This window comes from Lepidothrix coronata, unplaced genomic scaffold, assembly GCF_001604755.1.
Source record: "Lepidothrix coronata isolate B3197 unplaced genomic scaffold, Lepidothrix_coronata-1.0 Scaffold45, whole genome shotgun sequence".
Taxonomy (NCBI): Eukaryota; Metazoa; Chordata; class Aves; order Passeriformes; family Pipridae; genus Lepidothrix; species Lepidothrix coronata.
In genome coordinates this window covers 2,693,641-2,708,263 of record NW_016690225.1, presented here as the reverse complement: position 1 = coordinate 2,708,263, position 14,623 = coordinate 2,693,641, and the positions used below count along the sequence as shown (strand labels likewise).

The 14,623-nt window shown below is 36.0% G+C and overlaps 1 protein-coding gene across 7 annotated transcripts in view; it reads left to right on the top strand.

Moving 5' to 3' along the window:
- The window catches only part of CSMD1 (CUB and Sushi multiple domains 1), a 1,090,193-nt gene that overhangs the window by 735,157 nt on the left and 340,413 nt on the right, over window positions 1–14,623 (top strand). For all 7 annotated transcript variants that reach the window (XM_017814555.1, XM_017814556.1, XM_017814554.1 and 4 more), the window contains one exon: window positions 12,341–12,428. In XM_017814555.1, the coding sequence (XP_017670044.1) occupies window positions 12,341–12,428 (88 nt within the window). The remainder of the gene's footprint in view (window positions 1–12,340; window positions 12,429–14,623) is intronic.

Here is a 14,623-nt window from a genome sequence, read left to right as displayed (position 1 = left end):
TATTTGCAGAAATGTTTTCTGAGATTGTTCCTTTGTCTATAATATAGTGGTTTTCTCTTTTGGAATACCTACCTGTAGATATAGCTGTTATAGGCAGACAATTCAGGGCACGAGACATTCTAGTTTTATTTCAAAATGCAGTGAGCTACTCTGTGTAAAAAAAAACCAAACCTTTGGACAAATTATGTACTGCTGCTGTTCTAGTTTTTGAACTTTAGTTTGAAAAGCAGACTTCTGTCCTTTGAAATATTGTCATATCCACTCTGCAGATTCATGGTATTAAAATGTTAGTTTAGGTCATCTTAATAGCTACTGGAAACTTCCAAGTGAGAAATACAAACAATTGCATTCATTTTTTTCATCCAGGACTGGAAAAAATGTTCAAAACATATTAAGAAAAAAATTGGTGCTGAATTTTCTGGTATGGTCCTTCTTATACAAACTTTCCTAGTTTCCTGATGTTTGCACAATGTCACAATCATTTTCACTGAATAGCAGCCTGTGTTGAGTAATACATCTGACCAGATATATTCCTCAGCACTTGAAAAGAGCATACAGAAGTATAACTACAATTAAAAAAAAAAAAAAAAGTCATTAATCCTATCTGTAGTTAAGTGATTTATGCTAAGGTGCCAGAAAATGCTTCATTGTACTAAGGATTCACAATTCTGGAGGACCTTCTGGAATGGGGCACACCAAAGAGAGTGGAGATCAGTACTTTCCCTTAATAGATGTGGGCAGATCAGCAGAAGAAACAGTGTCTCTTCTGAACCTATGTACTTTGCACAATATAATGAAAAATAAAAAAAGTGCTATCTGAAGTTTAGGTGCTCACAAAAGTAAATGGCTATAATCTAATTTTGGATTTAGATTTGTAAATGCTACTTTAAACAGGAAGTTCTTTGTTGATTTAAAAGATTAAATCACCACTGGAGAAGCCTCTTGCTATGGGTATATGTTAAATATGAAATTTGAAGTTCTTGGGAACTTTAATTCTTATCCAACTTCTGGTGTATCAACAGGCAAATTGCTTATAAACTTAAATTAGAGAACTTTAACTGCAATAACATGAAGTTTAGTTGGAAGGTACTTGCTTTATTTCTTGGAAGGATTGTGTATCCCTTAAAGCATTGTAACTAGACATTTTATATTTGTTCTAGCCAGTAAAATAAAGCTCTTAGAATGTCAGCAGTGCGCTTCAATCCCAAGCATTACCATGTAATAGAGTTTTACCCTAGCAGGGTGAAGTAGGCAGAAAGTGACGACCCGTCACAATTTAAATGGTTTGAGCTTTGGAGAGCAGCTCAACAGGAAACTTCAGGAATAGCTCTGGTCACAAGCTTCCGTGTTCTACCTAGGTTTCACTTAAGAGATGGCTTAATTGTTTTGCTCAAAGTCACATTAAAAGTCAGAGAAAGGCCAGAGAACAGAATTTTTATGTATCAGTTTATTTTCTATATAAACAGCACCCCGTTAGACTATCCCATAGTTAGCAGTTATTTTCGAATCTTAATCTCTTTCTCAATGTCAAAGCCAATTTGATTAAATTCTACAAACCTTGGGCAGTGGACTGATATATGTGTGTGTATGTATATATATATATATATATATATATATAAATTCAATGAAAAATCCTTAAGGTTATATTGAAAAATTAGATCACTAATGCAGTATGTCAATGGCTAATTCTTTTGTTACCTCTTCTGATTTGTTACACAGTGCTAAACATTTTACTCTGGAAGCCAACCAAAATTTAATATCAGTTAAAAAAAAAAGCAGGTAATGTATTGATTGACAAATGGATATTAAATAACTAATTGAGAAAATGAGAATTTTAGTTAAAGACAGTAATTTTAACCCTTATTTATATTTAGAAAATAAATTTATAGTCATCTTCAGCTTTATTGAAGGAATGGCAGTGCCCAGTAAGATGCTAGGTTACTTTTTCTAAAGAAAAGAAAAAGACAACCTCGTGAATCAATAAAATATTTTATAGAGTGACAGTATATTTACAAGTAAATAGCATTGTAGGGTGAGTTTATAGCCTGACACTGGTGAAAAATGGAATTTTCCAAACTTTTAAGCCACTGAGACAATACAACATGTTGGCTTTATTTCTTTTGAGAAGAATGCTTCTGGATATCCCATAAAATTGCAGTTTACTACTGACTCTTTATCAGCTCTGTCATTTCAAAGTAAATTACTGACTTTCCTACAATTCTGAATGAAGTGGTACTGGAAAAAACAACAGTTGTTTATTCTGAGCTATGTGTTAAGCCTTACACATACTTAATTGTATGATCTTCAAAGGACAAATATATAATGGTAGTTTAATTTTCATGTCAAGCTTTTGCTTTCCCTTCCTGTCATGTGATGTGAAAAATAAATGTAATATATTTATTTTTTAAATATTTTTTTAATCATTTACCTGTTAGATAAAATCCTGCACTCCCAATCATTACTAATATTTTATCTGTTGGGTTCAGTGATGTAATGTTTTTCCATTTCTTTGTGTTTGATTATTGTATAACACTAATGAAATGACACTGGAATTCAAAGTACAGTGTAAAAACTAATGAATGAGGAGCTCAATATGCACTCTTATATTAGTGTCTTTATCACTATATGAAATTTTTAGGTTTGATGAGTTTAGATGAGTGCTAAATAGTTGTACTGTATGTAGGCCACAAAAACAGCGCAATACAATTGCTATATAGTGATGTGGGACAGTTTCTTCTCTGTCTTCCCCTCATGACCTTGAGCAATATAAAGACATGTTGTAGATCGTTAGTTAAGTATTAGGATTGATGAAAGGACAATATTTTTAAATTGACAAAAGGGGGGTGTTAAATTTTCAGGCATGGATACCTTCAGTTCAGGCAAGTCTTAATGAGTGATTTTGCAGTCCTAAGGTACTCTTACTATGGTGGCGATTTCTTTATAAGAGAGAACATAATGCAAACTTATATATTGAATCTTTGCTGAATGAACAGCGCTCACTGGAAAATTTCAGCTTTTAGACTCATGAGTTTTCTTGCACTTAAGCTGGCAACAGTAGTGTTGTGTGTGGCCCATCAGGTGAAGGAAATCAGACACAGGCTTTCAGCCCGCTCAGCCTGGTTTTTGCAAGTTCACTTTCTGTTCCTAGGATCTGATGAATTCAACAGCTGGGAAAATATGGCTTTTGCAATGATCAAAGATGTCTCTATCCTTCATGATGCATCTTTATCTTGAATGAGTCAAGCAGTATCTCAGAAGGTTTGTTCATTCTGGTAGAGTGCAACCAGCACACACACACAATTATATGTGACGAATGCATCTGATTCCGAACTATAGCTTTTGTGTGACATAGGAATTTCACCATGGAAATGGAGGAAACATAATGTATTCCAGTTCCCGATAAATTATATTTCAGAGAAAGAATCTGTTTAAATTAGAATTTACAGCTTAAACTAAAGTTAATCCTTTCACCTCAAACTTTTAAGTAGTATTTTAAACTAAAATCCAAATGTTTGATTGTGCTAAAAAAGTAAATATTTGACAATTTCCCGCCACACTTCCCAAACATATAATTTCTATATATTTCTTTATTTCTTTAAACTGCTGTATGTTTGTGTGGCTGGAAGTTGGTAGAGGGGAAGTTGAGGTGGGCAAGGAAGAGCTGGCTACAGGGCTGGCTTCTGTCAGAAGCTGCTAGAAGTGTCCTCCATGTCTGACAGAGCCAATGCCAACTGGCTCCAGGAAGGACCAGCCACTGACCAAGGCTGAGCCAACCAGAGATGGCAGTAACACGTCTGTGATAGCATATTTAAGATGGAAAAAAAAAACAGTTATCATGCAGATGTAATTGTGCTCAAAGAAGAGAGGAATGAGAATATGTGAGAGGAACAACTATTCAGACACCAATAGTTCCAAGTGCTGGAGGTGAGATTCCCCTGCAGCCTGTGGTGAAGACCACGGTAAAGCAGCCCATGGAGGTCAATGGGGGTAAATATAAAACAAATGTTGTTATGAGTGAGTAGACTCTTCAAGACTTCAAGAAAAAGCTGGACTAGTAAGATCCCAGACTGACTAAAAGCTGTGCATGTGCTGAGCCTTAGATTTCTTCAGTAAGCTGGAATAAGTCTTAAATTCAGCTGTTGAAAAGGAGATCACCAAATAAAACCAAAACAGAATAAACAAATTGAGAAAAAAACTTTTCTCCTTTTTTATTTTTTAACTGCTGATTCAGCCACTGAGAATGGACAAAACTACTACTGGATTTATATAAGGGCAATCTACTCTCAGGCCTTGTGATCACTAAGGAATAATAATTTTGGTTATAGCAAGTAAAAGACTATTGGTAGAAATTTCCATCTGCAGGAGAAAGGAGTGCTATAAATATAGTGGTAAACTACAGGGATCCTGTATTTCAACAAAGATGACAGCTACAATCTAGTAGGATGATGCTTTTCCAAAGTTTGAATGTGCTTATTCAAAAACAGCTAAAATAATTATCTTTAGCATGTGAAAATTGTAGGATTTTTTAATAGTTACTGTTGCAGAAATTAGGGTTTTTATCCAATATTTTAAAGCACAAGGGATGGTTAAACTTTCCTTTCAAATTTTCAAAGCTGAAATACTCTTATAGTGAGAAACACTGGAGAGTTTCAATTTTAAATGAAATCTAGCAGCTGTCCATGGCTTTCTGAACTTCTAGAACAGTACTTGATAAGATTTGTTAATCAGTTTGAAGGAACACAATGCCATCTGTAAAAGTGTTCTCTGGACAGGTTTTGGATAATGGCTTCTCCTTCTGTGACTGCCCAGAATGGCCTTTTGAGCCCCTGCCATCTGTTGTCCACATGACCATATTTTTCTATTCAATAGTATTCAAATATTATAATCATTTCATTAAGGAAAAAAGAGTTTGAACTAGCTTCTTGAAAGTAGTTACATTGTTAAAACTTCCCTTACCTGTCCTTCCTTGTTCGTCTCTCTTCTTTTGCATTTCTCTAGGTTTCAGTAATGTATCATTTCTTCATTAGAATAAATGTCACATGGGTTTATTTCTGTTGTTTCTAACAGATCAGTGTCATGCTATTTCTACTAAAGGAGTTGCTTAAAGCCTATGATGGAGCATGGAGCACATGGGACATCAGCTCATTTTGCTAACAATAATTTTATAGTATTCTAAAAACAAGGAAGAAATTCTATGGAAAAATATTATATAACACTCTTTATATTACTTTTACTGTTCACATATTATTTTTTCCTTGGTGTTTTGATTGCAACGATTACTTCTACTCGAAACCGTATTTTCTGTCACATCTATGATCTTTTTTAATTTTAAGGCACTCTCTGTTACTAGGCATATCCTTTTATATATCCATATAAGCAATGCCCTTGTATTTCATTATTAGGGTTCCAACTTAGTACACTTGATACAGAATAATTGAAAGGTTTTGGTTTCATTTTTGAAGCATAATTAATGAACAGGATTATGTCTAAAACTGTTAGATATTTTTCAATACAAATCAAGCTTTTCAAAAATTAAAATGTAAATAAATGTAAATATAAGGAGCTTAATGAATAATCAAGTTTGGGCTCTATTACATTAATTACTGCTTCTAACATCTTGTATAATTGAAACAGCGTCATTGCCCTTCTGTGTGTCTTCTTGACTGGACGGAGGTTGATATTTACATGTGTAAGCTATTATTTTCATCATAATAGAGAGGTAAAGAACACATTCATTGAAGAGTCGTGTTCAGTTTACAAACTTCATAGAATCATTGAATGGTTTGGGTTGGAAGGGACTTTAAAGGTCATGTAGTTCCAACCCCCCCACCATAGGCTGGAACACCTTCCACTAGATTCTGTTGCTCAAATTCCCATCCAGCTTGGACATGAACTGTTCAAGGGATGGGACATCCACAGCTTCTCTGGGCAAACTCTTCCAGTGCCTTAACATCTTCTGAGTAAAGCATTTCTTCCTGACATCTAATCCAAATCTCTTGTCTTTTAGTAAAAACTGTTCCCCCTTGACCTATCACTGTCTGCTTATGTAAAATGTCACTCTCCCTCATTTTTTGTAAGTCCCCTTTAGGTACTGGAAGGCCACAGTGAGGCTTCCCAGGAACCTTCTCTTCTCCAGGCTGAACAACCCCTTCTCTCTCAGCCTGTGTTTGTAAAAAGTTCTCAGTACGCTGTGACCTCCCCTGGGCCACAACTTGTCAGTCTGCTCTAGTAAGTAATGGCCAGTCTTCGCGAGCGAAGATTTGGGAAAGGTCATTAACCCTTCGAGCCTGCGCAGTGGATTTTTTAGGTGAGACACAGCGTGCGCTGAACTGAGCCCACCCTTTAATCCTGAGGTTCATCTGCCGGGGCCGAGCAAGCTTGGACAGTGGCAGTGAGGGTCTCAGGACGTAGGTTTGTTTAGAGTGACCTTCTCTTAGATGGATTGCCTTGCAGGGCTAACGAGCTCCATCTGCCCGGGGGGCTGGGAATCGAACCCGGGTCCCAGTGGTGAAAGTGCTGCACCTTAACCACTAGACCACCAGGGGCCCCTCTGTCTGCTCTAAAAAACTGCCATTTCTCACAATATCTTTCTACAGGGAATTTTAGGGTCTTTTTTTCTAGCCTCCACACAGTACTTGCTAAGGCTTTCTTGAAGGTAATTCTTGAAATTTTTGGTTAAATCTGAAAATTATTCAAAACAAATTATTGAAGGAATGAGTGTTCCAGAGTTTTGTACTTTTATTTTAAATCCAGAACCTTTTTATAAGTTGAAGGTATCACTAAGAGAATATCAGAGACTCCCATAATTTGTTAACTTTAAAATTGTAGGTGTTGGAACTTGAAGTCTGAACACCAAATATTTGTAACTAACCTAATGGTTACTGAGGAAAGATCCATGGTATAACACATCTATACATAATAATATTTTGCTTCAAAGTCCATGACTTCAAAGTGTGTAGTCACATAGTTTACATGAGCATGAGCAGATCATTAATGTATTTTCAGATTCCAAATGCATCTAGAGCAGGGCAGCATGTCTGGAATAGAACCAATATAACAAAGGAGATCTCATATTGCTTATCTTGCTGCATCAAACGTTGCAAATCGCAACAGCCCTTCCTCCTGCCTAGTATTGCTTCTTCATTACAGTTAAATACTTCCCAAATGCTGAGCTAAATTAGCATGTTAATGTATCTGCTAATATTTTATTATTACAATTTGTTAAAGGCTGATTTCAGTTTAGTCTTTCTTCTGTTCTGTTGTGTTATAATCAGAACATGTGAACCATCTTAAAGCAATTCTGATTTTCCTATGTCATATACCAAGTAAAACAATAAAGATGACCTCCAAAGGTTTGGAAACTAGTCTTCATGGCCCCAATTGAGAAAATGGAAGAAATCTTGTTGATTCATTCTCAATCAGTAAAGCAGGAATGGATTTTTTTGTATCAAATATAAATTTAAATCACCAGTCTTAACCACAGAGGTTGTATATAGAATGTAAAGCTGTGCATCACATTATTGAACTTATAGCCTTTCTTCAGCTATTTCTGCAGAAAGGCCTGAGAATACGTAAGTTTTGCAATATATAACAGCATGATTTGTTGAGAAGTTCTAGAGTTAAGTTGTATCCACTGAGAGTGTCTCCACCACAGACATCTGGTGGTTGAAGCATTTTTGGTGTTCTCAAACCTGCTTTATAAAAAGAAGAAAAAACCTCCAAACCTGACTAGAGTCTTTTCTCACTGTTCTCCCTACCCTGTGACTTCAAATAATTTTTCTGATATTAGTCTCATGAAATACATGCCATTTTCTCTAGCTGATGGTTCCTTGAAATTCTGGGATACAGTATGAGGAACTCTCTAAGTAATGTCTTACTTTGATATTAGCAAGGATTATATATTCTTAAACTTTTTTTTAAAATGGAGAGAGCATACTGAAAATGTACTAAGAATATATTGAGAGAGGCTGCTATTATTTAGACTGGTCCTAAATTTATTTTTAATAAATACTGGTTTATAAATGTTTAGTTCATATTCACAATACAGAGGAACATTGTTAGTACTGTAAGAAAAATCCTACTAATTAGTGCATAGCTGTGCCAAAACTTTTACGTAATTTATGTCTAAATTTTGCAAGCTTTAAATAGGAAAATTACCTTGCATTTTCATTAATACATTAATTGCTTCAAAATTTTAGATTTCTAAAATGAAAATTGAAATTTTAGTTGAAATACACTCAGTCTGTGAATGAGCATTGAATGTAAAGGAAAGCAACTCAAGTTTGATATGTCAAAGGAGGAAAACTCAGAAGAAAGATGCAGAAAGTGTGAAAAACTTTATAATGCCCTAAGTAAATGAAACTTTATACAGTTCAGAAAGAGTACAAACAAGTCACAGGTCTTTCGAGGGCATACAAAAGTCTTTTTCTTTAAAGTTAAAGCGGTGAAAGATTGTGAATGAGACTGAATGAACAGTAGATGACATGTCCAAGAAATGCTTGCAGAGACTGCAAGGTTTAAATATAGTCTGAAATTGAGATACTCAAATCAAAGATTATACTTTCTCATCTCTCGTTACGGATCTCAGTAGCAGTGGATGATACTTCATAGTGGTGGATAAAGGGGAAATCTGACAGGACTGACACAGAGGAAGATAAAGGTCTCTGACAGGGATTCATTCGGGCATCTTTTCATCTATTTTCAGTCTGATAAGAAATGTTGGAGCTAAAAAAATCTTAAAATTTTGAAATCTAATTTTTAGGTAAATTCCAAGATACTGATAGGTAAAGGTTTTAATACTAACATATAATACTATGTTATAGTATTATATGTAACATATATAATATAACATAATATTATAATATATGCGTTAAAGTCCCTGGTGTCCCTGAATCACTAAAATTAATAAATTGTTTCACTAATTTAAAAAATTTGTTCCTTTTTTCCCATCTGGAAAGATAAAATCAGGCAGGTTTGTTTTATAGGGAGCTGAATTTATTTTGTTATGGTAGTATGTCACACAAACACCATCTGTTAAGAAAATGCTTGACAGTTTGTCAGGAAAAATAGAAGCTAAAACCTGGTCCATATTTAACAAGGCCTGTAGACATCCAGGAAGATATGTCAAGTTTCAGACATATGACACCTGTCCTGTTTCAGGAAACAGTATTTCTATGGATAAGAGATAGCCTGAATCACCTTTCCCTGATATCGGTGTGAGAATGCATTGACAGAGTAAAGTAGTGGCCAAGAAGAAGATTTTGCAAAGGTGATCCTCCACCTGACTAGATCACATCATTTTGTGCTGTGACTAAGGTCTCACTCAACATTTACTGGTGTCCCAAAATACTTAGGGATTTTGTGTGTATGTATATATGTAAAATGAGGTGGCTTCACTGCAATGTGTTCGTGCTTAAAACATGGTAGCAAACACAACGTTCTCCATCTTGTATTACAGTTGTTACCATAAGGTTCAAGTTTAGTAATCTTGATAAATTGGATAACCATACAGTCATATTGCTTATTTTTGTGTTTCAGTGATTCAGTAGTCCAAATTGAACCTCATCTCCACTAACATAGTTACAGTTCTGTGCTAAAAGTAGGAAATATTTGATTTTTTTTCTTCTGAAAAATGGAAGAATTGTTAGTAGGAAGATAATTTATTTTAAGAAACATCTGTCTACAAGCAGGCTGCTTTTCTAGCAAGATCAAGTTTTGTCTATAATTGCATTTCAATGCTGACATTTCCCAAGAAACTGAAAGATTAAATTCCCAGAATAAAATATATGAATACTAGCTAGTATAGATTTGTTCTGAAAGCCTTTATTCACACACACAAAAATCTTTATCAGTCTAAGTATTTTCAGTGAAATTAGCAGGACTGTTTTTAAGATAGTGGATTCCAGATACTAAAGATGGACTGAAGTCCAGCTGAACTGAATTTTTACTCACACTTGGGTTTTTTATTTAGCAGGAAATAATTTTTTTGGTAAGATATCTTTTTTTTAATTGAATCTTCAAAGAAGTTTCTGAGATTATCAAAATCTTTCTTGATGTAGTTTAACAGAAGAGTATACAGTACAACAGGTAGCATTAAAAAGACGTGGAAAAAGAGATGTTTCTTTCCTATATTCTTAAAACATTCTATATGCAAAAAAACCTACAAATGTTGAAATACATTGTAATGATTGCAGTTTCTCTACTTCTCTGCAGAAGAACCTATGCTTCAGGTCAAGAATTTTGGTCCTTACTAGAACATTGTCTAAGTTGTATTTTTCTAGTACTGTAACACAGTTTTTTAGTTCTAAAAATCTTTTGTAAAACTTTGGATTTCTATATAAATTAATTGTCCCTGAAGCTGCCAAAACACATAAAGATTTCTAGCTCTTAACATCTGATTGTATATATTCTGCTTGTCACCACTCCTTTTGCTGCTGTATTCAATTTGAAAGCATATCCCTGGGTGGGAAAACCAGCCACTTTTCACATCTAATCTCCCATTGCCTTTCAGCTGTAGTGTTGTCATCTGTAATCCAGTCAGGCTTGTATAATTTATATGTGTGTATGTGCAGGATAGACAGCACATGTGTATTTGGGTTTTATATATATTCTTGTGATGGTTTCACTCTAGGCCTTCCTGGAGACCAGCTTGTAACCAGGAAGGAACTAGGAAGGTGATCATGGAAGTATTCCATGCTGTTCCTTTACTTAACTTGAGGTATAAATAAAGCCAGCAGGAGGGACCTCGCGCTCTTCCTTTCCGGCGAGGTTCGAGAACGGTGGGTCCCTGTCTCGGTCTGGCTCATCTGGAGCTGAGGCCTACAGTGGCTGCTGTTATCTGCCACGCGTGAGGGGAGAGTGCTGGGCCGTGTCCAGTCATTCTGCTTCTCTCAAGGGAAGTGGTGAGATTTGGCCAGTTCTTCAGTTTGCTGATTTTTAGATTATGTAGACTGGTTTTGGTTTTGTCCCTTTTCATCCTATTTTGTCCTTTTCCCTTCTCCCTTCCCCTCTTCCCTTAGGAAGCTATTTAGGGTTTCCGGGGTTATAGGTATATAATACTCTCACAATATATATCTGTTTTATATGTAAAATATATATATTTTTGCTATAGCTTTGGCTGCTTGGTTCGTTTTTTTTTCTTCCCTCTCTGGGAAGCAGGCCTTTGTTGTCAAGTTTCGGAGACTTGGTGGGAAGCCAGCCCTAAACTTGCAAAATTCTGTATATTTCTGTATATTTGGAGTCCTAAAATGCAACAACAACTAGAGAAAGAGAGAGGAGCTGAAAGCTCGGAGACGTCCTGTGAGCTGGACCAGGACGGAATGCGGGGGAAGTGGCCTCTTTTCCCCCCCACCACATTGGCAACTGAGACAGAGGAAAGGAGCTCTGTTGGAATGCTTGGGGCAAAACTGAACTGAGAGCCGTAAACCGTTCTGACTTGAGGGAAATTGACTCCTCGAGGAAGGGACTTTCACCAAATGCCTTGCACTTCGTGATATAACCGTGGTGAAGCAAGCTTTGTCCCTGCTTTTGGCAGCCCACGGGTGAGACCTTTGGTTGGAGCCGAAGGGCTGAGAGGGGTGAGAAAAAAACCCTGTGTTGTAATGGAGAGAGAGAGAGAGAGAGATTTTCCAGCTACGACAAATCCAGCTATGACTGCTGCCTTGAAGAGGAGAGACACTGCTGCCCTGAAAGTGGAAAAGATCTTTTCTTCTTTCCTTCTGAACTTTTATTGGAGGGAAAGGAGGGATTTGATCTATGTAAATATATTGCTTTACCATAGGAGAGATAGTTAGAATTGTTGTATATAAATATATTATAGTATTTATTGTGTTAATAATAAATTTTGATATAATTTTCTCATGCTAGTAGATGTGTTATGTCTGAAAACCCCTCTCACATTGTTATGGTGGGGGCTTCTAAATTGGAATTTTGAGGGTGTCAAGCCATGATAATTTGTTATATTTTTTTCTTATACTATCTTAACCTTACAGTGGTGTCTTTTGAGTATTTCAGAAGATGAATTCATGAAATGTTGCTTTTCCTGTATAGGGAAAACTGTGGAACCTGATATATCCTTTAAAAGGTGACTGACCATGGGGAGTCAATCACTTTGTGTCCCACAGAAGCAAAATATGGGAGTTTTTTATCATCACCAAAAAAAAATAAACCATACACCAAATAAATCAGTTCTTTGGGGCTTCTTTTTGGTAATAATTTAAATTGGTTCAAGAGAAAATGGTAAAATATGGTTGAATTCTGGATGTTGAAGTTTATGTATGGGAAAAGTGAATGTCGTCTTTACAGTTGCATGTCTAAAACTGTTTTTTCCTTTGCTTTGCAGTGACCCAGGGTGGGGATGCTGTTGCATCTGATACGTGTCCTGATCCTGGAATTCCTGAAAATGGGAAAAGGGTAGGCTCTGACTTCAGGTAGGCACATTTAGTTTTCTATATGACCAAAAGAAAGGTATTTCCTGTTACATGTATACAGAGCATGTAACTACAGATATGTATAATTTCCCTAATTTAAAATTTATTGATTCTTTGTCAAAAGAGCTCCAGTCCATTGCATATCTTGAATTGTTTTTGCTTGTTTCTTTTTTAAAATCAATGCATTTTAAATAGGAATTTTAGAGCATAATAATCTCATCTATATAGAAAAAACAGAACTCTCTGGACAACATAGAGGAAGAAGCAGAGAGTATTATCTGTTTTCCGACTAAGTAAAAGCTGTTAAAAAACTTGGGGAACATGACAAATTTGGTGTGTGATGAACTCTGTCTCCTTGGTTTTTTTGTTTTCAACTTTTGTTATATTAAAAAAAAAAAAAAAAAAAAAAAACAATGTCAAATGGACCCCTATGGAGAAAGAAGGAAGTTTGCTCCTACCCTATTGAGGAAAAAAGGTAGAGACTTCAAGGTGCAGCAGAGAAGAGGGTCAAAGGAAGGAAATGGGAGCCACCAGCTCATGCAGAGATTTATGAATTGCTCATCAGGGAGTGGACAGTCAGACCTAAGAGTAAATGGAAAGGAACAATTCATAGGAATTAGAAGAATTGTGCAAAGTTCTCTGAAACTCCGTAAAGCAAATTGATCCAACCTGATTCCTGAATCATGGCTCTTAGAAGCTAGGTTGTAACGGACAGGAAAAATAAGTTGAAAATCTATTCTATTTCTGACTGACATACTCTTTTTGGATTTTTCTCTATCCTCACGGGAGTCTGAGAAATCATAAAGAACTCCAACAGTAAGAGATTCAGTTATATGCAAAGTCATGGTTTCTTTAGCAACAGAGCAGAAGTTTAATGTGTTTTAAAAAATAATGAAGTGAAATAAGCTTCCAATACATAGACTAGAGATACGAGCTGTCCAGAAGATGTTTACTATTGTCCTTTTCTATTTATTCTGATTCAGCTTGTCAGGTACAGATGCTACAAATGAAATTATGTGATACAAAAGTATAGTATGTATTTCCTGCCCAAAGGGCAGATATTTTAGGAAAGCAAATGTAATTTTTGTATTAATACTTCATGTATTGAAGAAAGAAACATCAGTCAGTAGAAGACTAGATAAAAATGGGATGCTGAAATATAACTTTCTCAATACATATTAAAATGTCTGTGTGTATACATCCAAGGAATTCCTCTATTTTTCCACTGTTATTTTGGAGAGTATTTGACTTTACTATTAGTGCAGGAATGCCTCAGTTTCCCTCCTCTGCTTAAATCTCTCCTCATGAAACCAAAAACGATGCAGAACATACCTCCTCTGAATTCCTCCAAATCAAATACTTAGTTGAAAGAATTAAGAGCAGCATCTAAAATCACTTTGTTGTCAGCTGAGAGAGAAAAGGATCTCTGGAAAGAGTTAAGCCAAAATGTTTAGTGGAAGACTGAATGAATTCAAACTTGAAGGGCATTTCTTCACACCATTATCTCAAGATTCCAGATTAAATTCAGCAGATTGGGGTGATGAGGGAGCCTGAGCACTTGACATACAAGAGGCTCCGAGTTCTGGGTTTGCTTAACCTTAGAGAATCTGAAGGACTTTGTTGCTGTCTACAGTGATGCCTTAAGCCCCTAATGGTTTTTTATTTTTCTAATTTTCGTAAGCCTTACAAGTTTTATAAGTAGTAAAAGTAGATTTTAAAAGCAGCATCCCCTACTCCCTTTCCCTGTAGTACAAATATTTTACACATTCCTTAACCCTCTTACCCCATTCTATGCACCCCATATCACTCCTACTCTCGAATCCAGTAGAAATGTTTAGTCTTTTGTCAAGACAAGGCTCAGACTGTTTGGAAAATGCTTGTATCTTGGCCTAAACCGCAGAACACGGTCAAGAATTAGGTGACTATGTACCCTTTGTGCTCTAAAGATGGTGAAGATGATGAAGTAAAAGCCCCCAGGCCCATTTCTCAGGGGGTGGACCCGGGGCGGTCCAGAGTAAAGGCCACAGGGTGGACACATCTGGGATTGGTTAGATGGTATTATAAAATGTAACATCTCAGGCACAGCGGGCACGAGTTTTGTAACATCTTTTGCCGTGGCACAATAAACCCTTTCCTTATCTCACCCCTAATTAACTGCTCTGGAGATTTTTTTAGCAGCAGCCAAGCAGGCATCA